At 53.1% G+C, this 23,039-nt stretch overlaps 1 protein-coding gene across 1 annotated transcript; it reads left to right on the top strand.

Annotated features, from left to right (window-relative positions):
• Nucleotides 1-8,310: 8,310 nt before the first annotated feature.
• Nucleotides 8,311-23,011, top strand: ERN2 (endoplasmic reticulum to nucleus signaling 2). The gene is made up of 22 exons (XM_081338299.1): nt 8,311-8,485; nt 9,004-9,133; nt 9,222-9,255; nt 9,477-9,549; nt 13,863-13,935; nt 14,061-14,183; nt 14,319-14,420; nt 14,942-15,200; nt 17,128-17,206; nt 17,288-17,438; nt 17,917-18,038; nt 18,440-18,613; nt 18,858-19,017; nt 19,114-19,204; nt 19,532-19,721; nt 20,289-20,388; nt 20,491-20,690; nt 20,873-21,020; nt 21,355-21,482; nt 21,566-21,689; nt 21,789-21,856; nt 22,050-23,011. The coding sequence occupies exons 1-22, from the start codon at nt 8,399-8,401 to the stop codon at nt 22,224-22,226; spliced, it is 2,793 nt and encodes a 930-aa protein (XP_081194425.1). The 5' UTR covers nt 8,311-8,398; the 3' UTR covers nt 22,227-23,011.
• The last annotated feature ends 28 nt before the right edge of the window (nt 23,012-23,039 follow it).

The following is a 23,039-nucleotide window of genomic DNA, read 5'->3' as shown; positions in this document are numbered from 1 at the left end:
TGTCATTTATTCTGCAGAATAAGCAGAATATAATTATTCTGAGTATATGACAAAAACGTCTTAATTTTACGCAAGCAATACCTACAAGTATACCTAGTGTTAAAGATAGCCCTCTGAGCTGTTGTATCCTAAGATATCTCAAGGATGATTTTTGTAACGCTGCAAATAGTTATAATAAATTCCATTGAACTCAGTAGGATTTCCTTGGAGTAAGCTTTGCAAGTAGGAGAAAGTAGATTTTTCAAAAACAGAACTTACCAAAATTGTAATGACTGAAGGAAGACTTTACTACGGTAAACTTATCTTTTTAGGAAAAGCTTACAGAAAATAAGTATTCCTATAAATGAAACTAAGGTGTGGTAATAAACTTGATCCCATTGAACTCTTAACTTACTTGTATTTATCTTAGTCTAACTTGGGTAAACATGGTGCCTCTGCTACAATCAACAGCTCTGGATTACCCTGAAAACGGGATCCGTGCAGTCCTAAACAAGTTTCTCCATAAGACGTAAATCTCCCTGGGTTCAGCCAGCTTATTTGCAGAGAGTTGCAGCTCAAATAGATGATCACACACATTTCATCTGTGATCAGACTCCGTGGCTTGAATAGAGCCAGGGGCCCATAGAAACAAAATGACACATGTCTTGTTGAATCTTGTAGCTGGATTTTAATTGGTATCTTACATTTTTAGCTGCCAATAGACCTTTTGTGATTCTTGCTTAATTCATGCATATCCAAAATAACAAATTTTCAGTGGTCTGGTGCTGAATCACTGCTATGGATGCTGCATTCTCTGAAGCTTCAAGTAAGCAGGAATTTCTGCTCTGAAACTCATCCAACCACCAAGTCCTGTTGCTCTCCTGGAATGGGAAGGAGAGATTGCTGGCCCCCACCTCCTCTGCCCTGCTGCTCCCCTCCTGCTTTGTGGGCAAGGGTGCCAGGAGGCCCACCGGGGGAGGGGGAAAGGGGAGGCATGGAGCCATTTTCTTTCCTGCACGTATGATGTGAGCACTGTCAACTAATGCTCTAGCAGTGGCACTGTGTCATCTGGCTGATGAGCAAAACAAGTGATGTGCCTGCAACTGCCCTGTGCAGCTGAAAGAGTCTCCTGCTTGCATTGCTGGAGTAGAACACGAGATCCGCTGCCTGGCTTCTGTTTTTCTCCTGCCTACTGGTAGCTCTGATCTTTTAGCCTCAACTCTGCTTGGACGGTTCCTTTTAAGTGAGGAGGGAGGGAGGGGAGCTGGGGAGGCATTCCTCTCTGCCAGCCTCCTGGAGGAACAGGGCTGCATTTTGGATCAAAGCACTTGCCACTGGAGTGTCTGGGAGCACCCTTGAGCATGTGAAGACAGCTCCTCCCCCCCGCCCCCAGTCTATCTGGAGAGAAGCTACAGCTTGGATTTGGGTTCTGTTTCCCCTGCCTCCTCTCTTAAAAGTGGTCTTCATCATCTGGGGGGTCTGGAATCCCCCTCTGTTCATTACTGAATAAATTTCCCATCAACTGGCAAAGTCCTCCAAGCAAGGGAGTGTCGCATGCAGCTACAGCAAGCACCCTCTTCCTGCGAGACCAACCGGGCATGTCTTTAAGCGGCATGGCTGTTTCTGGGCAGGTCAAGATATCTGTGGGCTGCCAACTTCCTCTCCCAGGATTAGTTGGGGGCCCACAATTTTGGAAGCCGTGGATTCCAGAGACGGCTCCTGTGCATTTTTTCAGATGAACAGAGGAGAGAGACAGGCAACAGCAACCCTGGATGTGGGATTAGAAGTGGCAGCCTTGGATGTGGGAGGATTTGTGTCTTGCCTATCAACAGCCTTCATTGTGCAGCTGCCTCTTCCCTTCAACCACCCAGTCGAGAGCTGTTTTTAAGAAGAACGCACACTCTACACTAGCCCGTCTTGCTCACCTCGCAGTCTTGCTTCTTTCCTGAGAAATCAAGAAAATGTCCCATGGAACGTTCCTGATCTGTTTTGCCATCCTTGGGGGCAGGGAGTCTGCTTAGCCTCCTCCCAGGCTAATTTGTGATGGCACTCGCCCCGCATTTCACCCCAAGACCGGAGAGTCCTGGGACTAGAAGAAAAAGCTGCACAGGTAAGGCATCCCAGCATCTCAGTGCCAGAAACACCTCTGGCGTCAAAATGCAAGAAGTAGGATTAGGCAACCCCACTGGATTCAGGGATTGGGAATGCTCTCACGGACTTAGCCTTATCCTCACTGACTTCTGGGATCTTTCTTGGTGTCAGCAGGTCCAAAGACACAACATTTGCAGTTAATTTCAGAGGATATTTTGTTGTTGTTGTTGTTAGTTGCGAAGTCGTGTCCGACCCATCGCGACCCTATGGACAATGTTCCTCCAGGCCTTCCTGTCCTCTACCATCTTCTGGAGTCCATCTAAGCTCACGCCTACTGCTTCAATGACTCCATCCAGCCACCTCATTCTCTGTCGTCCCCTTCTTCTATTGCCCTCAATCTTTCCCAGCATTAGGCTCTTCTCCAGTGAGTCCTTCCTTCTCATTAGGTGGCCAAAGTATTTGAGTTTTAGCTTCAGGATCTGGCCTTCTAAAGAGCAGTCAGGGTTGATCTCCTCGAGGACTGACCGGTTTGATCGCCTTGCAGTCCAAGGAACTCGCAGGAGTCTTCTCCAGCACCACAGTTCAAAGGCTTCAATTCTTTGGCGCTCAGCCTTTCTTATGGTCCAACTTTCACTGCCATACATTGCAACTGGGAAGACCATAGCCTTGACTATACGCACTTTTGTTGACAGGGTGATGTCTCTGCTTTTTAGTGTGCTGTCTAGATTTGCCATGGCTTTTCTCCCAAGGAGCAAGCGTCTTTTAATTTCTTGGCTACAGTCCCCATCTGCAGTGATCTTGGAGCCCAGGAGAATAAAATCTGTCACTACCTCCATTTCTTCCCCATCTATTTGCCAGGAATTGAGAGGGCCGGATGCCATGATCTTGGTTTTCTTAATGTGAAGTTTCAACCCAACTTTTGCACTCTCCTCCTTCACTCGCAACAAGAGGCTCTTTAGTTCCTCTTCACTTTCTGCCATTAGAGTGGTATCATCTGCATATCTTAGGTTGTTGATGTTTCTTCCGGCAATCTTAATTCCAACTTTTGATTCATCTAGCCCTGCCTTTCTCATGATGTGCTCTGCATATAAGTTAAATAGGCAGGGCGACAGTATACAGCCTTGCCGGACTCCTTTCCCAATTTTGAACCAATCAGTGGTTCCGTGTCCAGTTCTCACTGTTGCTTCTTGGCCTGCATATAGGTTTCTCAAGAGACAAATAAGATGGTCTGGTATGCCCATCTGTTTAAGGACTTGCCAGAGTTTGTTATGATCCACACAATCAAAGGCTTTAGCATAGTCAATGAAGCAGAAGTAGATGTTTTTCTGGAACTCTCTAGCTTTCTCCATGATCCAGCGTATGTTAGCAATTTGATCTCTAGTTCCTCTGCCTCTTCGAAATCCTGCCTGTACTTCTGGTAGTTCTCGATCCACATACTGCTGGAGTCTAGCTTGTAGAATTTTAAGCATAACTTTACTAGCATGAGAAATGAGTGCAATGGTGCGATAGTTTGAACATTCTTTGGCACTGCCTTTCTTTGGAATTGGAATGTAAACTGATCTTTTCCAATCCTGTGGCCACTGTTGAGTTTTCCAAATTTGCTGGCAAATTGAGTGTAGCACTTTTACTGCATCGTCTTTTAAGATTTTGAATAGCTCAGCTGGAATACTGTCACCTCCACTAGCTTTGTTGTTGCTCAGCTTTTCTAAGGCCCACTTCACTTCACATTCTAGGATGTCTGGCTCGAGGTTAGTGACCACCTCATTGTGATTATCAGGGACGTTAAGCTCATTCTTGTATAGTTCTTCTGTGTAATTTTGCCACCTCTTCTTAATCTCTTCAGCCTCTGTTAGGTCCCTGCCATTTTGGTCCTTTATCATGCCCATTTTTGCATGAAACGTTCCTTTCATCTCTCCAATTTTCTTGAAAAGATCTCTGGTCCTCCCTATTCTATTGTTTTCTTCTATTTCTTTGCATTGTTCATTTAAGAAGGCATTCTTATCTCTTCTAGCTATTCTTTGGAATTCTGCATTTAATTGGGCATATCTTTCTTTTTCTCCCTTGCCTTTCGCTTCCCTCCTTTCCTCAGCTATTTGCAAAGCTTCCTCAGACAGCCATTTTGCTTTCTTGCATTTCTTTTTCTTTGGGATGGTTTTGGTTGCTACCTGTTGTACAATGTTGCGAACCTCTGTCCATAGTTCTTCAGGCACTCTGTCTATCAAATCTAATTCCTTAAATCTATTTGTCACCTCTACTGTATATTCAACAGGGATATGATTTAATTCATACCTGACTGGCCTAGCGCTTTCCCCTACTTTCTTTAATTTAAGCCTAAACTTTGCAACAAGAAGCTCATGGTCTGAGCCACAGTCAGCTCCTGGTCTTGTTTTTACTGACTGTATAGAGCTTCTCCATCTTTGGCTGCAGAGCATATAGTCAATCTGATTTCTGTGTTGACCGTCTGGTGATGTCCATGTGTAAAGCCGTCTCTTGGGTTGTTGGAAAAGAGTGTTTGCTATGACCATCGTATTCTCTTGACAAAATTCTATCAGCCTGTGCCCTGCTTCATTTTGTACACCAAGGCCAAACTTGCCTGTTATTCCAGTTATCTTTTGGCTTCCTACTTTAGCATTCCAATCCCCCATGATGATAAGGACATCATTTCTGGGTGTTAGTTCTATAAGGTGCTGTAGGGCTTCATAGAACCGGTCAATTTCATCCTCTTCAGCACCGGTGGTTGGGGCATAGACTTGGACTACTGTGATATTGAATGGTTTGCCTTGGATTCGAACTGAGATCATTCTGTCATTTTGAGGATTGTATCCCAGTATTGCTTTTCCTATTTTTTTATTGACTATGAAGGCTACTCCATTTCTTCTGAGGGATTCTTGCCCGCAGTAGTATACCTGATGGTCATCTGAATTAAATTCACCCATTCCTGTCCATTTTAGTTCGCTGATACCTAAGATGTCGATGTTTAGTCTTGTCATCTCTTGTTTGACCACGTCCAGCTTTCCTTGATTCATGGATCTTACATTCCAGGTTCCTATGGAGGAAAAATCTTTACAGCATCGGACTTTCCTTTCACCACCAGACACATCCACAGCTGAGCGTCCTTTCGGCTTTGGCCCAGTCGCTTCATTCTTTCTGGCGCTACTAGTACTAGCCCTCTGCTCTTCCCCAGTAGCATATTGGACGCCTTCCAACCTGAGGGGCTCATCTTCCAGCGTCATATCGTTTTGCCTTTTGGTACTGTCCATAGGGTTTTCATGGCAAAGATACTGGAGTGGGTTGCCATTTCCTTCTCCAGTGGATCACGTTTTGTCAGAACTCTCTGCTATGACCTGTCCGTCTTGGGTGGCCCTGCACGGCATAGCTCATAGCTTCATTGAATTACGCAATGAAGAGATGCCAATAACCCCAAGGCACATGCAATTGGCTTTCCCATCTTCCTGGCATTGTCTGAGGTCCGTGTTCCCGAGAGCCCCATAAAGAAAAGGTTCCAGGGAAATACTTGGCCTCCGGAAATGGCCCTGATGCGTGTCTATATTGGCCAAAGCCAACCTGGATGAATCTGCAGTTGCTCAGAAGAAGATTCTGCAGAGAGAGAAGCCTTGTGAAGGAGGCACTTGGAGAAATGCAGCTTCAGGGAAAGAGCCTCGTCCCAAATGGCTTGCATTCGTTGAGAAGAGAGTGAACTTGGGTTGTACCAGCAACACCTCCCCCATGGGGATGTTCGGCAGCCTGTGCATGAGCGGAAGATGACTGCAGATAGATCCTGACAAATAAATCCAAACTTCATATATTTTTCCCAAGAAAAATAAGGGCCCCAAAGCTCCCTCTGCATCCAGAACTGTTTCCAAAGCTGTGTCCCCCAACAGAAGGAGACTGTATTTCCAGTTTCTTGTTTTCAAGAGTCTTCCACCTTCCTGTTGTCCCTTAACCTGAGAATCAACGTATCTTGGCTCTCCTCTAGGCAGCTGTGCTCCAGTTTCTCTTTTTGAACTGCCTTGTATCCCAAATTCCTTCGCTTTTTCCTCTTTTTCGAAACTTTCTAGTGGATAATGGCCAGCAGGGTTGTGCTCTCCAAGCAGTTCCTGCTTCCCAGGCAAAATAGCATTTCCTGTTGGGGAGAAGGAAAAGATGGGAAAGATGGCTAGAATATTTCAAAGGTAAACTTGTCCAACCGTTTTCTTTCTTTTCCTCTGTAAAATCAATCCACCTTTTCAATTAAAGATCGTTAATGAGCAGCTTCTTTTGCTGCGTCATCCTTTCTCAGATGCACCAGAGGGCGCTCTGCTTTGTCGGCCCGGAGGCTGGGCTCCGTGTCTCTCAAAAGGCAAAGAGCCAAATCATTTCAGGACAGTTGCATCCTTGGGGTTTCGTAGGACAGTCCCAACTGGGTGGATGTCCCTGCATGTCCTTTTGGGAAGAAGCTTTTTTCCCGAGGTGATCCACTGTGGCTGCCTTTCTGCAGGGAGGCCCAGAACCTGCTCCGGCACCACCAGCCCCCTGGGCCATCCGCTGCTCTGATCTTTCTTGCTTTCGCGATGGCGGTTTGTGATTTTTCTGCCTGGGGGGACCCAGGTGAGGCTTCCCAGCTGGCATCAGAAAGCAAAGCCATGGAGAGGCCAGCTTTTTGTGCCTCAAGCCCCACGGGGAGCGTTAGTGGGGAATACCCGAGAGCACAGCCCACTTGAGAATAAAATGGGGGGAGGCATACAAAGAAATCACAGAGGCGTCTCAATTAATGAGCAAACAGAATAAGCAAAAATAACTCGTTACTGATGGTTTTTAATTATGTTGGCTATATTGGAAGATAGCAGACCCTTGTAGGGACATCAAACTAGAATCCAGGATGTGATGGGTTCTAGTCCTGCCTTGGGCACCAAAGCAGGGCAGTGTACTTGCTCAGGCTCAGCCTTGGGAAGGAGGGGGCCGGCAAACACTGTTGGAATCCTTGCCAAGAAAAGTGCAGGGACAGAGCCAGGCAGTCTCCAGGAGTCAGCACTCAATCGAAGGCGCCTCTCCCCACCCCCACCCCCCAAAAAAGATATTGGCACGCGGTGTGTGAGTTTATTGTGTCATATTTGAGCATTTTTTGCCCAGCGGAGGGTTTCCTTGTGTGCCCGGCAGGGCGATTAGGACCTTGGGGTCCCAGAGCCTGTGCGGGGGGGGGAGGGGGGGAGGGGCTGCTATTCCTGCACACCGGCCTTTGCTTTTCCCTGCGCCTCCGCCGCCCAGCTTAGTTTGTTCAACGGGGCCTGCAAGGCACCCTCGCTACCTTTCCGGGCTGTCGGGAGTCGAGCCAGCGGCCCTGCTTAGGACGGGCTCCGCAGGGGGCCCGGGAGGGGCAGCCTTGGAAGCTGGGACGCTGGAGGGAAACGTGGGGGGGGGCAGAGCCCCGCACAGTCTCTGCCCACTCGCGCCCCCCCCCCGAGCCCGCGCGTGAGGTCGCGGCTCCCGCCGCCTGCGTCCCCGGATCCCAGGGAGACTTTTTCCCGCTGGAGGGCGAGACAGTTTGGCCCGCGGCGGAGAGAAACCGGTCGGGCGGGTTTCTCTTCCTGCAGGGTGGAGGCGAGTCCGCGTCCAGAGGGCCCCGAGCGCTCCTCGTTTGCGGCCGGAGGGGAGGCTGACCCCGCTTCTGCCCCGGGTCCTGCGGATAACTGAAGAGGCTTCTTGCCTAAGGAAAAAACAACGTCCAGTTGCCTTTTGAAAAGCACCTTCGAGGCATCCCCGACCTGGATGGCTGTAGCTTGGCTGATGTAGGAACCCGACCAAAGGGACGCAGCGAGGACACTCAGACGTGCCTAAGGCGTTCTGCGAAGGCGTCCGACGGGAAGCCCGGCCGCCGCCGCCCCGGCCTGGCTCGCTGGGCGGGCTACTTGAAGGGGTTGTTTCGCTCTGCATTAACAGTCGTGTGAACCAGCCAGAATAATTGTACACCTTGTTTACAGCTCGGCGCGTAGTGCGAACTGTCCATTCATGCATCAGGGAGTTAGTGCTCGGCGGGCAGACAGACCGCCGTCCCTTCAGCTGTCCCCCCCCCCTGTAGCTGCCCGGAGCCTCTGCCGAGCGGCGGCCAGCCGAGGCCGAGCTGTACCAGATCCGGGTGCCTCTGAGCATGTCCGGAGGGCGCGCTCCCCGGCGGGGGAGGGCCAGGCCGGGCGAGGTGGGGCGAGGCGGTTGAGGCGGGCGCGCTGGGAGGCCGGTGCCGTCCGGGAGCCGGATCTGGGGCGGAGGCCGGCCGGCAGAGTCCGGTTCCTCCCCGCGGGCAGCAGGCAGGGTGGCGGCGCAGGCCAGGGAGCCGCGGCGTGGCGGGGCTGCCATGGGCGAGGCCGAGGAGCAGCCCCCGACCGGCCACGGCCGAGCGCCCACCCCGCGGCGCTTCCCGTTGCTGCTGTTGCTGGCGCAGGTACAGGCGGGGCGCGGCCTCCCTCCTTCCCCGAGGGGAGGCTGCTCAAGAGGCCGGCTGAGCTGCCAGAGCTCCGCGGGGTTTGCTCCCACGGAAGGGAGGGCGGGAGAGTGTCCGCGGAGGCGGGTGGGGACCCGCGCTGGGGCAGAGATGGAGAGGCCGGAGCCCCAGGCGGACTGATCCTCGACCCTCGCCGGGCGCCGCTCTCCCCGAGTCGCCCAAGTCGGCTCTTTGGCCGGGCTGCATCTCGCCTTTGACGGAGGGCGCCAGCTTGGACTCCCCAAAGCCCGCTCTCTTCCGCGCCGGGCCGCGCAGCCTCCCCCGACGGGCGCCCCGCGCAGTGGCTCCCGGTGCAGCGGCCCGGCAGGGAGGCTGCGTTTTCCCGGGCGCGGGTTTGTCCGGTCTCCCGCGCAGGAGCGGTGCCGGGCCGGTTCCGGAAAGTCCCGGCCCACCTTCCTTCGACGGCGCGGCCGGCGGTCTGGCTCCGGGTCCACCCGCTGCCTCTCCCTTCTCCGCAGACTCTGGCCGGCTGGCCCGCAACGGCAGAATCGGAGCCGGAGCTGCCGCCGCTCCTGGTGGCCACGCTGGACGGGCGCCTCCGCGCAGTCAGCCCGGCCACGGGGGACCCGCGATGGGCGCTGAAGGAGGGTGAGCGGCGGGCGGGGCTGCGGGGGCCCCCAGGGGCGTCCGAGGGGGAGTCTCTTCCCGGCTCTGACGGGCGCTGCTCTGCTTTCAGATCCGCCCCTGCTGGTGCCCCGCGGAGAGGCCGAGTGAGTGGCGCCGGCCGAGCTGGTTCCGACGCGGAGGAGGCGCGTCCCGCTTCCCCCCCCCCGCGCATAAGGCAGCCGAGGAGGAGGAGGAGGAGGGCGAGGGCGGCGGAGGGAAACGGGGGTGGTCCAGCAGCCCCGAGGCCGGTTGCCCAGGCGGCCTGGGCGGCCTCGTGCCGGAGGAGCTGTCCAGGCCCAGCGTCCTTCTCGTCTTCTCTGTCCAGGCCCGCGTTTCTCCCGGACCCCAGCGATGGCAGCTTGTATGTGGTGGGGGGCAAAGACGAGGGGGGGCTGATGGTAAGTGGCCAAGAACGGGGGGCGGGGCACACCTGAGTCAAGGTGGCCCATGCTGGGTTTTACTCGTGGGGAGGTAAAGCGGGGGGAGGGGAGCCATCCTGTGGGCATTTGCCCTGAAGGGGCCGGGAGAGAAAGTTGGACGGGCTCCCTGAATGTCTATGGAGATTCTCAGTCATCCGGGTCATACTTATCCCAAAGATGCTTTTTCATGAGGCAACTGGACTTTCTTCTTGTAATAATAACAATAACAATAGAGTTGAAGGGGACCTTGGGGGTCTTCTAGTCCAACCCCCTGCTTAGGCAGGAAATCCGATACCATTTCAGACTCTTCTTAAAAACTTCCAGTGTTGGAGCATTCACAGCTTCCGGAGGCAGGTTGTTCCACTGGTTAATTGTTCTCACTGTCAGGAAGTTTCTCCTTAGTTCTAGGTTGCTTCTCTCCTTGACTAGTTTCCATCCGTTGCTTCTTGTCCTGCCTTCAGGTGCTTTGGAGAATAGCTTGACTGCCTCTTCTTTGGGGCAGCCCCTGAGATATTGGAACACTGCTATCATGTCATCCCTCACCCTTCTCTTTGTTAAACTAGACCTACCCAATTCCAGCAGCCGTTCCTTATATGTTTTAGCTTCCAGTCCCCTGATCATCTTTGTTGCTCTTCTCTGTACTCTTTCTAGAGTCAAAACATCTTTTTTACATTGTGGTGACCAAAACTGGACGCAGTATTCCAAGTGTGGCCTTACCAAGGCATTGTAAAGTGGTATTAACATTTCACGTGATCTTGATTCTATCCCTCTGTTAATGCAGCCTAGCACTGTGTTGGCTTTTTTGGCAGCTGCAGCACACTGCTGGCTCATATTGAAGTGATTGCCCACTAGGACTCCGAGATCCCTCTCATAGTTACTACTATTGAGCAAGGTACCACCTATATTATACCTGTACATTTGGTTTTTCTTGTCTAAATGTAAGACTTTGCTTTTCTCCACATTGAAACTCATTTTGTTGGATAGCGCCCAGTGTTCAAGTCTGTCCAGAACCTCGTGTATCTTAAGCCTGTCTTCTGGCTATTCCTGCCAGCTTGGTGTCATCTGAAAATTTGATGATGAGTTCCCCATCTATCCCCTCGTCCAAATCGTTGATGAAGATGTTGAAGAGCTTGATGAAGATGTTGAAGAGCACTGGGCCCAGAACAGAGCCTTGGGGTACCCTACTACACACTTCCCTTCACATAGATGCAGTTCTATTGAGGACCACACACTGAGTACGGCCGGTCAGCCAGCTATGAATCCATCTGGTGGTGATGCTGTCTAATCCACATTTTTCTATCTTATCAAGTAGTAGGTTGTGGTCTACTTTATCAAATGCCTTATTGAAGTCCAAGTAAATTATATCCACAGCATTCCTCTGGTCCACTAATTTTGTCACCTGGTCAAAGAATGCAATAAGATTTGTCTGGCATGATCTGGTTTGACCAACCCATGTTGGCTTTTGGTAATGACTTTGTTTGCCTTTAGGTGTTTGCTGATTTATTGCTTGATTATCTTTTCCAGAATTTTGCCAGGTATTGAGGTCAGGCTGATAGGTCTGTAGTTTCCTGGATCCATTTTTTTTCCTTTTTTGAAAATGGGAACTACATCAGCTCTTTCCCAGTCCTCTGGTAGTTCCCCAGTGCTCCAGGATCTTTGAAAAATATAGTTCAGTGGTTCTGAGATCACATCTGCCAGTTCCTTGAGAACCTTGGTGTGTAATCCGTCTGGTCCTGGTCATTTGAACTCATCGAGGCTGGACAGGTGCTCACTTACCATTTTCTTGCCTATCTTAACTTGCGTTTGTAGTCTGTTTTTTACATTACTGTTTTTCATAAGTTGGATTGTTTTTCCCTTTGTGTAAAGACGGATGCAAAAAAACAAGTGAAATAGTCCTGCTTTCTCCCTGTTGCTTGTCACCTTCTTGCCACTTTCCCCCACTAATGGACCAATCATTTCCTTAGGTTTTTTCTTGTTTTTTAACACGTTGAAAGAAGGTTTTTTTGTTATTTTGACTTTGGTCGCAAGCCTTAGTTCATTTTGAGCCTTAGCTTTCCTCACTTCATCTTTGCAGGGACGGGCTGTTTGCTGATATTCTGCCTTAGTTATGTGCCCCTCTTTCCACTTCTTATACTTGTCCTTTTTGTCTTTCTTTGAAGACTTTTCACTTCTCATCCAAGAAGCTTCTTTCAGTTCTATGGTGGGGAATGGAAAGATTCATATTCCTGCTGTTCATTTGCACTCTTTTAGAGAATCATTGAGGCCATCTGGAGGTTTATCTGTGCCCTCAAGGTCACCTGAGTGGTGCAAATTGGTGTGGAGCCTTCTTGGAACTGTTGGAAGGACTGTGTTGTAGACTGGAGATACAGTAGATAATGCCAGATCTCTCCCCCTCTCACCAGTACAATGCAGTGAGCCTTGTGCAGATCTGTACATTGGGGGAATGAAACAACCACTTCATAAATATATGGCACAACATAGGAGAACAAACCCATCAGGACAAGGGTCAGCGGTCCATCTGCCTTTAAAAGACAAAGGCTACTCTTTTGAAGACAGCAAAGTCCACATTTTGGACAGAGAGGACCACTGGTTTGAAAGAGGGGTCAATGAGGCCATCTAGGTCAAATTTGAACAGGGATACGACATCATCTATCTCCAGTCTACAACACAGTCCTTTCAGCAGTTCCAAGAAAGCACTATTTGCACTACTCAGGTGACCCTAAGGACACAGAGAAACATCCAAGTGGTCTCAACAACTCTCTAAAAGAATGCAAATGACCTACTGTCTGCAAGGAGTATAAATCCTTCCCTTCCCCACCACCTGGTCAGAGCTGAAGAAGCTTCTTGGATGAGAAGTGAAACGTCTTCAAAGAAAAACCAGAAAGTCCAGTTGCCTCATGAAAAAGCACCTTTGGACTCCTTGAACCTCAAAGTCCTGGGTTGTTCAACTGATGGGGAAATTGATCTATAAGAGGCTATGATGGCCTTAAAGAAGAGAGTGGAAGTGGGGGCCAGGTCACCTCGGGGGGGGGGTCCACCTGGGGCTTCTGCTGTTGCCAGTGTTTCTGCTGGCCGAAGACACCCCCTAGAATGAAGCACAGACTCTCTTAATGCAATATTCGATTGCATTGGCTCTTTTGGTAGCTGTTGTCAAACCCCCCCCCCGGCTGATATTTAAGTGATTGTCCAGTAGAACTCCAAGATCCCTCTTGCAGTTACTGCTGTGGAGCCAGGTTCCATTCTACACCTGTACATTTGTTTTTTCTTGCCTAAGTGTAAAACCTTACTTTTATCTATGTTGAATTTCATTTTGTTAGATGGTTTTAGAGTGTTCAAGCCTGTCAAGATCCTTCTGCATCTTGAGCCTATTTTCTGAGGTGCTGGCTATTCCTGCCAGCTTCTTGTTGTCTGCAAATTTGATGAGTTCCCCTTGATATTGAAGAGTATTGGGCCTAAAACGGAACCTTGGGGTACCCCACTGCTCACTTCCTTTCATGTAGATGTGGTTCCATTAGGGAGTACACTTTGAGGGTGGTTGGTTAGTCAATTACGGATCCATCTGATGCTATCCCACATTTTTCTCTCTTACCAAGAAGTAGGCTATGGTCTATTTTGTCAAACTTCAGTAAGTTCGGTAGATCTCACTTACAGAAGAAGGAAATGAGAAGCTGTCCACTGCACCGGCTTAGAGCCACCAGGTTTGAGCAAGGAATTCCATAGTCTTGAGGGATGCAGAATATGCCTGGAGGCAGTAGTGGGATTCAGCTGGTTCGCACCACTTTGGCAGAACCGGTAGTTAATTTTTTGTTGCCCAGGCCCAGAATGGACTTCTGGAAGCGGCTTACACACAGAGAACCGGTTGTTCACCTATTTGAATCCCACCACTGCCCGGAGGGGTTGATCCTGAGCAATTAAAGACACCTGGGAGAGTTTCCTGGCTACTTCTTGATTGTCGTGAGCTTTATTCTAGAGAAGACAGGATGCTAATGGCAAAAGGGAATAATTGGCCCCCTGCTTTTATTGGGTGAATGGAGGTTCTTGCTTAGAGGCTTTCTGGAGGCCTGGAATCCTGAAGGCCTCCATGCCTCCTCTGGGTGCACAATTCGAGGGGCATCTGCGTGGCTACCACACTGATAGTTATTGGCACAGAGGTCATGCATGTTCCAAGCATCGTGCGCCAAAATGCAACACTGGATCAGCTGCTACAGATGGTGCCTTAATGATTCCAGCCTTATTTGTTAAAAGGTGATTCTGAGCCAAATGGGGGTCTCTCTTTTTTATTTTTCTGGTAGAAGCTGCCTTTCACCATCCCGGAGCTGGTGCAGTCTTCTCCGTGCCGCAGCTCCGATGGCGTGATCTACACAGGTGCCAGTGGGGAAAGAGGGGGAGGGGGCCTCTACCCTTGGCTTGCGGAAGGATGTGCAAAGCATTGGCAAGGCTGGAGCCCGTTCCCACCCCGGAATATATGTGTCCCCTCCTCAATTTTCCAGGAAAAAAGGAGGACACCTGGTTTCTTGTGAACCCGGCATCGGGGGAGAAGCAGAGCGTGCTGTCGCCAGAGGCCTGGGATGGGCTTCACCCCATAAGCCCCTTGTTGTTCATCGGACGCAGCGGTAAGCATCCCGTGAGCCTCCATCCCTGAGAATGTTCAGGAGGAGAAACACCAGCGTGTAGAGGAAGGAGGAGAAAGAGAGGGAGAGGGGGAGAAGTGGAGGGAGAGGGTAAATCAATCTTGCTCTCCTCTGCAGAGTATGTCATCACCATGTATGATACCAAGACCCGGGAGCTGCAGTGGAATGCCACCTATCTGGACTACTCTGCTCCCTTCCATGAGCAGGACTCTGACTACAGTGAGTAACTGGGCAGAGCAAGCTGGCAGCCGGCACTGCCCCCTCCAGGCCCCCCTCCTTCCTTGGCAGCTGCAGAGCTCCAGGGAATGTGGCTGTGGAGTCACAGGGCAGGCAAGTAGCTGAAGGAAGAAGACCAGCCCTTCTAACCCCATTGTGGGATTGGGGGGGGATGGGTTCAGATGAGGGCAGCTGGAGCTTTCCCACCCACTCCCCTAGCGCAAATTTTGGGAGTGCTCTTCTGCTATTAAACATTAGGCTCTCCCTGCAAAAGCTCTTGGTTTCATCAGCCAGTCCACGTGACGTAAGCTTATTTTTAAAGATGTGCGATCTTTTCACATCTAGAAATTGATAGCCCTGAAAGTCTCCCTCTTGCCAGAGTGCTTGATAGATCCTGTCAAAGACAAGACAGGATTTAGCAGGGCGGCTGACCCTGTGATTGGCGCTTGGCTGGCATTCCAACTCAAGTATAGCTCTGCTGCCACGCCCAGTGCCTGCCTTCTCCCCCCCCCACCTTGGCACAGAAATGGCCCATTTTGCCTCAAGCGGAGATGGCTGGCTGGTGACGGTGGGCAAAGAGAGCGGAGAGGTGCTCTGGGTGCAGGACTATGGATCACCCGTGGTGGGCGTCTACAGCTGGCACCAGGACAGCCTGCGTCGGGCACCCCACCTCAGCATAGCCATGGAGAGCCTGCGCTACCTTATCCTGCACGCTCAGAAGATACCCCTCCTCAACTGGACCTTCCGGATTAGCAAGGACTTTGTGGCCAAGACCCCTTTGCTGTGAGTGTCAATCCCAGGAGAGCTTGTGGGCGACTTCTGGGAAAGCAGTTCTGTCAAAAAAATTTGGGGGTGGCGTAGCTGTATTTGTGGGGAGCCTAAGAGGGGGGAGGGACATGGTAGCTCAGTGGGATAGGACGCTGAGCTTGTCAATCAGAAGATCGGCAGTTTAGCGGGTCGAATCCCAAGTGCCGCGTAGCAGAGTGAGCGCCTGTTACTCGTCCCAGCTTCTGCCAACCTAGCAGTTCGAAAGCACGTAAAAATGCAAGTAGAAAAATAGGGACCACTCCGGTGGGAAGGTAACAGCGTCCCTCTGTGCGCCTTTGGTGTCTAGTCATGCCGGCCACATGACCACGGAGACGTCCTCGGAGAAGCGCTGGCTCTTCAGCTTTGAAACGGAGATGAGCACCAGCCCCTAGAGTCGGAAATGACTAGCACGCATGTGTGGGGGAACCTTTACCTTTACTTAAGAGGGGAGAAATGGAGATCCAGAAGGCTGAGAAGTAGAGCTTAGGGTTTTTGTTTGCTAACTTGTCCCTCAAGAGCTCCGGGCAACTGTGCAAACCACAGACTGCCATTAGAACAGACCCTAAAGGGTTATTAAGAGACTAGAGAGCAGCAGTTCCTTCTGTAAAGCGGAATTCATTGATAAGCCTCCTAAAGCAGGAGTCTGTATAGGCTGGGAACGCCTGGAAAGAGGCTTGGAGGGGGACCTGCAACCTGCTGCCCCATCGTGCTCCAGGAAGAACCCAGAGGAACTGGAAAAAGTCCAGGGAAGAGGCAGGAGGAAATAAAGATGCCAGAAGAAGTGTGTGTGTGTGTGTGTGTGTGTGTGTGTGTGTGTTTATACTGTGCCTGAAGAAGAGAGCAGAACACGGTGAAATGGAGTCAAGTTACAAGAAGGTAGAATCCAGCTGAGCCTTAGAAGGCAAAGGGTTATGCAGAGAGGCTGTGGGCTGCCCACTGAACAGCCCCTCTGTCTGTCCTGGGTGATTTCTACTGTGACAGGGGTTAGACTAGATGGCCCCAAGGCCCCCTTCCAACTTTAGTGTCTTTCAATTCCAATTTAGTATTGGTTTTAATCTATGTTTGTTTTAACCTATTGTCAGCTGCCTTGAAAACTTGCCAGAATAGAAAGGTAGAGCATGAACCATACATATACTGTATGCATATGTACGGTGTGTGTGTGTGTGTGTGTGTGTGTGTGTGTGTGCGTGCCTTTCAGACTGCTTTTCTTTTTTCAAAATGAACTTTGCTTTGTTTTTTGTATTTTTAAGACTGCTTTTCTGGTGGGGCTGTGTGAGTTCTTTTGAAAATTTCCCTGGGGTCTCCTGCGAAGTCAAAGAGAATTTGTGGGAACAAGTGTAAGAAAAGTGGGGCAGGCTGCAGAGTGCCAGGTCAGACCCCTTGGTGCAAGAGAGCAAGCCATTGGCTGCCTGGTTTCCATAAAAACAATGGGGTGCAGAAGGAGTGGGGTGGAGGCGGCGTCTGGTCCGCCATTTCAGGAGCTTCTAGGAAATAAATCCTGGCTGCACATTAGCTACCATATCTCCCCCCCTTCTGGGCAAGAGCTTTGACCCCCCCGCAGCACCCGCCACCCAGCCCCTCCATCAAGGGCCATCATGGGAGTGGGTGAACAGGAGCATGGTGGAGCCATCAGTGCACCTGGATTTTGGGACTGAACTGATTTATATTCCGCTTTTATTCTGTGCAAGGCACAGAGGTGTGCACAAGCCCTCATTCCTCCTGTTTTCCCCTAAAACCACCCTGGGAGGTGGGTTGAAGAATGCTGTGTTAGATTGTCACTGCCTAGCCAGAGCTTAACCTCCAGGCACTCGGCTCCTTCTGAATCTCACCAAAATCTGCATGGCAGTTCTCTGTACCACAGAGGGGCTTCTTCACCGTTCCTGCCCCCCCCTTTTTGTTTCAGCACAACCCTGTATGTGGGCAAACATGCTGGGGGTTTCTACGCTTTGACATCCCTGGTGCATGAAGGCATGGCTCTGGTGGTGAGTTCCCTTGGTGGGGCACAAAATGGGTAGCTGGGTTGGGGGTCCTGCTGCTGAGTGGGCTGTCTCTGCCTCCTGCAGCCTCAGGGGGTGGCTCTGGCCCAGGGCAGTGGTCCCATCACACGTGACGTGATGATCCAAAGGTCTGGTGAGTGCAAGATCACACCCAGCACGGGCATCCAGTACCCGCCTGGCACCATCTTCCTCCCCCACAGCCAGTGGCTGCTGATAGGTGAGTTTCTGGGCTCCGGGGCCCACGCCGAGAGACAGCCTCCATTCCCCCCAGAGGTTGCCCAGAGTCCCTGAATGGTGGGGGAAGAACGCCCCCCCCCCAGACTGAATGGTGCGCATAGGGGCCATTCTGCATGAGAACACACAGGTTCATACTGGCAGGCCCGGGCTCAACCCCTTTCCCCACTGATCCCTGAAGGGGGTTGTGGCGCCTTTGCAAGAGGGGGAGGGGTCATGCCAGGGTCTCTGAGGTTCAGAAAGGGGAGGGGGAGAGATAGTGAGTAGGAGATTTGGGAGGAACTGAAGGTCCCTGATGATCAGCCTTGGATGGGAGCGGAGAGGGTGGGGTGGAACGTACGAAAAGAACCGGTCAGCATGACTGAAGCTTTGGAAGGCAGGCAGCGCAGACAGGCTGAGCCCAGCCATGGGGTGCTCTCCTTGGGGAGGGCCCCCAACTCAGCAGGGGGACTTCTTTCCAGGTCATCACGAGATGCCCCCGCTAGTCCACACCACCATGCTGAGGGCCCTTCCTGGCAGCCTGCGGAGGAACCCGGAGGCTGTTGCGCCACACAACTCCCCTGCTCACAGCCTCTTCGAAGAGGTATGGGCAAGAGGGGGCCAAGGCTGACGGGGGGGGGGGAAGGGCTGCAGTCCGGGTGATGGTGGCCTTCTAAGAGAAGAGGGGTGCCCGGCCTCGACCCTGGCACTCCAGGCTGCTCCACCCACCGTCATCGTCGGAAGGTACAGAGCAAGCGATTCAGCCCTCGGGTCCTCCAGGCTTTTCTTGCAAACACCCCAACAGTCACAAGCTAATGTGGGGGGGGGAGCAAGAGGCAGAAGCAAGGGGCGTGCTTGCTCCTCTTCCCCTTCCCCGCTGCAGGTGGCATCTGGGGCAAAAGAGCCGGCCTGGCTGGCCCCACTTCCAGGACAGAGTCCACGGTGTGTGGCTGGGCGATGGCTGTGTCCCCCCGTCCTTGCCAAGAGCTTCCTGGTCTGTTTCAGTTCCTGGCCCCTGAGGGCCCACAGGAGGACCAGGCTGATGGTCGGCCCTGGGGGCATCATGCCAGGAAGGAGGCTCCAGTGGAAGTGGATCCCTCAGTCAGCAGCTGGGAGCTCGTTGTGGTTGGCGTGGCTTCCATCTGTTGGGGCGGGGGGCTCCTCTGCCTCCTGCTCTGGGTGAGTGGGCTTCACCTGATCCAGCTTTCTGGGCTTTGGGGGGATTGCGGAGGCCCCGGGGCCAAGGCCAGAAGAGGATCCCGTCGGTCCCTGCCAGCTGCTAGAGGAGGCACCCTTCATGGCCAGCAGTGGGGAGGGGGTCTCTGCCAGGATGTAGCTAGTCTTGCTCCAGCCGGATGATGGGGCCCCTGGCAGTAAAGGCAGGTGGTCTCTTCCCCTTTCATTCCTGCTGCTGCTCTCCCAGAGGGTCTTGCCTGAGCGCAGCTCTGGCCAGCAGCCCCCTGCAGCCTCCAGCCATTTCTCAAGAACGACTCCTGAAGGGTCCCTGGAGCTGAACCAGGGGGCAGACCAGCCCCCCTCCTCAGCCTCGGTGGACAAAGCCTCCCTCCAGAGCCCTGGACCCGGTGGGTACCTGCCCAGCTAGCAGAGGGCGTGTTGGGGAAGGACGGGGGGCTGTTGAAGCGGCCACTAGGGTGACACCTATTCTCTCCCCTCGGCAGGCGGAGCCCCAGAAATGGTTACTGTGGGGAAGCTCTCCTTCAGGCCCCAGGAGGTGCTGGGCCGGGGGGCGGGGGGCACCTTTGTGTTCCGGTGAGTTGGAGCTGCTCCTAGCGGAGTAAATGGGGGGCAGGTCCCTGAAGCAAGTGCCCAGCCCTGCAATCCAGCCAAGGGGTCTTCCCTGCAGGCCGAGGGTCCTGCGTTGCTCAGAGCCAATCTTGGCACCCTGAAGGATGGGCCTCCCTCTGGGTGTCCAGGATGCAGAAGTGCTGGGCATCCTCACAGGAGCCCCGCCGGCTTTTGGCGCTTCCCGAGAGGGCAGAGGCAGAGCGAGGGCCTTCTTGGGAGGAGGGGAGGGGGACATGGTGGGCACAGAGGAGAAGCCATTCCTCCCCGTCACCCCACCCCTTCCTTCTTCAGAGGCCGCTTTGATGGGCGTGACGTGGCCGTGAAGCGTTTGCTTCTGGACAGCGTCCGTCTGGTGGACCGCGAGGTGCGGCTGCTGCGCGAGTCGGATCCGCATCCCAATGTGGTGCGCTATTTCTGCACCGAGGCCGACGGGCAGTTCCACTACATCGCCCTTGAGCTGTGCTCTGCCACCCTGCAGCAGGTGAGGAGGCATGCCTGCCGGGACCCCCCTCGGGTCCCCCCCTCGCATCCCTGCAATAATTTTGTTCCAAAGAGGAAAATATTAACTCACCCTGTACAATAATCACAGTCAATGTGCTGCATTGCATAAACCTGTCATATGAAACGACACCACTTCTCACAAGCCTGGGAAGTCTGGCAGCCAGTTCAGATGTTCTCCTTGCTTTTCTTGTCCTTGTGGGGCCATCCTGAGCCTGGAGCTGCCCGTTTTCAACATGGAGATTCTGGCTTACCTTTCCCCCAGTCCAAATGTTTGGAAATGACGGAAAATCCAACTGTATCTGTATGAGGGCTTGAAATAACTTTTTGGTTAAGTGCTTCAAGTGTGGTTTGGAAGGATCTCTTCCCAAATGCTTGTGAACTTTACAGTTTATCAGAAAAAAGTCCATCTACCATAGGGGGACTTGGCAGATTCTTTAAGAACTAATGGTTGTTTCTGCATAGCGGGGTGGGGGGAGGGGAGGACAGACCTGATGCTGGGGGCTCCTGGCAAGGATTGCCCTGCTGTCTTGCCTTCTGCCCCCTCCAGTATGTGGAGAGCTCCGTCTTCCCTGGAAAAGGCGTGGATCCGCTCTCCCTGCTGTCACAGACCATGTCCGGACTGGCACATCTGCACTCCCTCAGCATAGGTGAGACACTCCGCCCATAGCAAGGGCCGTTGCCTCCCCCCCCCCCTTTAAACGGAAGCTGGGTGTTCTCCAGGCTTGTGCTGAGGACCCTTTTCTTTCCAGCTCATCGTGACCTGAAGCCCTGCAACATTCTGATCTCGGTCCCTGACGGGCAAGGGTGGTTCCGAGCCGTCATCTCCGACTTTGGCCTGTGCAAGAAGTTGCAGGGCGAGCATCAGAGCTTCAGTCTCGGCTCGGGCATTCCTGGCACGGAGGGGTGGATCGCGCCCGAGATGCTCAGGGAGGATGCGCAGGAGAGCCCCGTGAGTCCGATTGCCCTGCTTTTCCTGGGGCCTAGGAGTGGAAAGTCCCAGTTCCCTGGGGGCTTTGGGGACTTCCCCTGACCTCCTCCCAGTGGGCCAGAGAAAAGGTGGCCGTCAAAGGCCGTCAAAGAATCATGGAAGCTGCTGCTCCTGGCCACGGCTTCCCTTTTTCTCTCTTGCAGACCTGTGGGGTGGACATCTTCTCTGCTGGCTGCATCTTCTACTACGTCCTGTCCCACGGGCAGCATCCCTTTGGGCACAGCTTCCATCGCCAGGCCAACATTCTTGTAGGCACTTACCAACTGCCGAGGCTCCAGCAGGACACTCACAGTAAGTGGGTGCTGTGGGATGCTTTGGCCCTGTGTGTGTGTGTGTGTGTGTGTGTGTGTGTGTGTGTGTGTGAAGCCCCCTCCCTTGCACCCTGCCTACTCGGGATCTTAAACCAGCCCCTCTAAGCCTCTCTTGGCTAGCAGGACCTGGGGTAGCTCCCTGCCTCCCTGCAGCTCCTGGCTCATCTCCAGCCTCAGCCATGGCCAAGACCCTCAGCTTCACCTGCTGCCTGCTAGGCTAGCCTACCTTGCAGGGGGGCGATAAAGGTAGTGACAAATGGCAGGTGAATCCTCGGGGTGACCCACTGAAGGTTCCTGCCTGCTTGCTCTCCCAGGCCACCTGGCAGGGCGGGACTTGATAGAAGCCATGATCAGCAGCGACCCCCGCCTGCGCCCCTCAGCTGCCCAGGTGCTCCAGCACCCCTTCTTCTGGGGCCCTGAGAAGCAGCTGCAGTTCTTCCAGGTGAGTCCTGGGTGGTGGACACTCCCCCTGGCTCCCCTTCGCAGTCGCGCTCTGCCCTGCTGCCCACTCCCTCCCATCCGCAGGATGTCAGCGACCGCCTTGAAAAGGAGCCGGCAGACGGGCCCCTGCTCAGCACCCTGGAGGCCGAGAGCCTGATGGTGGTGCGAGGGGATTGGCAGGCGCATCTTTCTGCCCCACTACAGGCAGGTAGGCGCTTGCCCTCTCTGGACCCACTGGGCGGCCCGGGAGAGGGAGGGAACTGCAGGAGCCTTGCTGACCCTCTTGGCCCCTCTCACCTCCTCCCAGATCTCAGGAAGTTCCGAAGATACCAGGGCAGCTCAGTCCGTGACCTGTTGCGAGCCATGAGGAACAAGGTACTCTGCCAACCCTGGCTGGGCTCTTTGGGGAATGCCAGGCCCTCTGCGGCCGAGTGGCACTTGAGTGAGTGGGCTGCCCCCATTTGCTCGGGCACCTCCTGTCCCCCTCCTGTCCCACCATCACAGCCACAGCCACACCGTGTGGCATTGCCCCTTGGGGGCCTTGGCACCTGGACTCTTTCTCCTTCAGAAGCATCACTACTACGAACTGCCCAGCAATGTCCAGGAGGCCCTTGGCAGCCTGCCCCACGGATTCATCCAGTACTTCCTGGACCGCTTTCCCTGCCTGCTGCTGCACACTTACCGGGCCCTGCGCCTATGCGCTGCCGAGCGGCTCTTCCGGAGGTACTACTGCCAGGGGGAGTGAGGTGGTCTCCCTGCCGCCCGACTCAAGACTGTTTGGCACCTGCCAGCCTGCCCTGGAGGGACCCGTTTGGCACCGGCACAGGGCATCCCAGCCCCACCTGCTCCCTGGGGAATAGTGTTCGTGTTGGTCAGAAGCTAATTTGTGGGGCTTCCAGGAGGCCTCATGCAGAAGAGAGCAGAGGAGGAGTGGGGGGAGGCGCCCCTCCCCAAAGAATCTGCTGCCTTCCCTTGAATTCTCACCTGAAGAGAATGGCCGAGCATCACAGGTCACCGTGGGCTGCATTGCTGATGCAGTGTGCCTTGCGTGACCCATAATGCACTGGGTCCTGCTGTGGACATCCCAGGGAGGGGAGTCTCCTGACCTCTAAATGCCTTATATTCTCAGGCACACAATGAACGTGGAAGCAGGGAGCACCTCTCCTTGCCTCAGAAGCCTTCTGGAGTGGGGCGGGGCGGGGGGTTAGTAGCAGAAAGCTGCAAATTGGATTTTTAAAAAGCCCTATGCGTAAAGCGCCCTACACAGTAGTAAGGCCACAGAAAGGAAGCAAGCAGAACACCTGTGCTCTGCGGCTGGAAGGACCCCATTTCACAGCATGTTCTGGCCCCAGGAGGAGCCAACGCAGGGCTGGAGCTCCGCTTGAACTAAGATTGCACTGAGAAGGCAATTTGGGGATCGGGCTTGAGAAGGTGAAACGTAACTACATTTTGTGATTGCACTTACACAGAAGTCCCAAGGCTGGACTTATTTTAGCCATAATTTGATGCACTAGACAGCATTAGATAAAATTTGAACACGAACAGTATTGTCGCTGTT

This window comes from Vipera berus (assembly GCF_964194415.1).
Source record: "Vipera berus genome assembly, chromosome: 13".
In the NCBI taxonomy this organism is placed as follows: domain Eukaryota; kingdom Metazoa; phylum Chordata; class Lepidosauria; order Squamata; family Viperidae; genus Vipera; species Vipera berus.
The sequence above is the reverse complement of the archived record's forward strand: the minus strand, read 5'-3'. Positions and strand labels throughout refer to the sequence as shown.

What these genes read in the sequence shown, in the direction of transcription:
- ERN2 (XM_081338299.1), top strand. Translation starts at nt 8,399, where the DNA reads ATGGGCGAGGCCGAGGAGCAGCCCCCGACCGGCCACGGCCGAGCGCCC. An exon ending in AAGACGAGGGGGGGCTGATG is followed by an intron (nt 9,550 to 13,862) that starts GTAAGTGGCCAA and finishes TTTTTCTGGTAG; the next exon opens with AAGCTGCCTTTCACCATCCC. An exon ending in GCTCCAGCAGGACACTCACA is followed by an intron (nt 21,021 to 21,354) that starts GTAAGTGGGTGC and finishes TTGCTCTCCCAG; the next exon opens with GCCACCTGGCAGGGCGGGAC.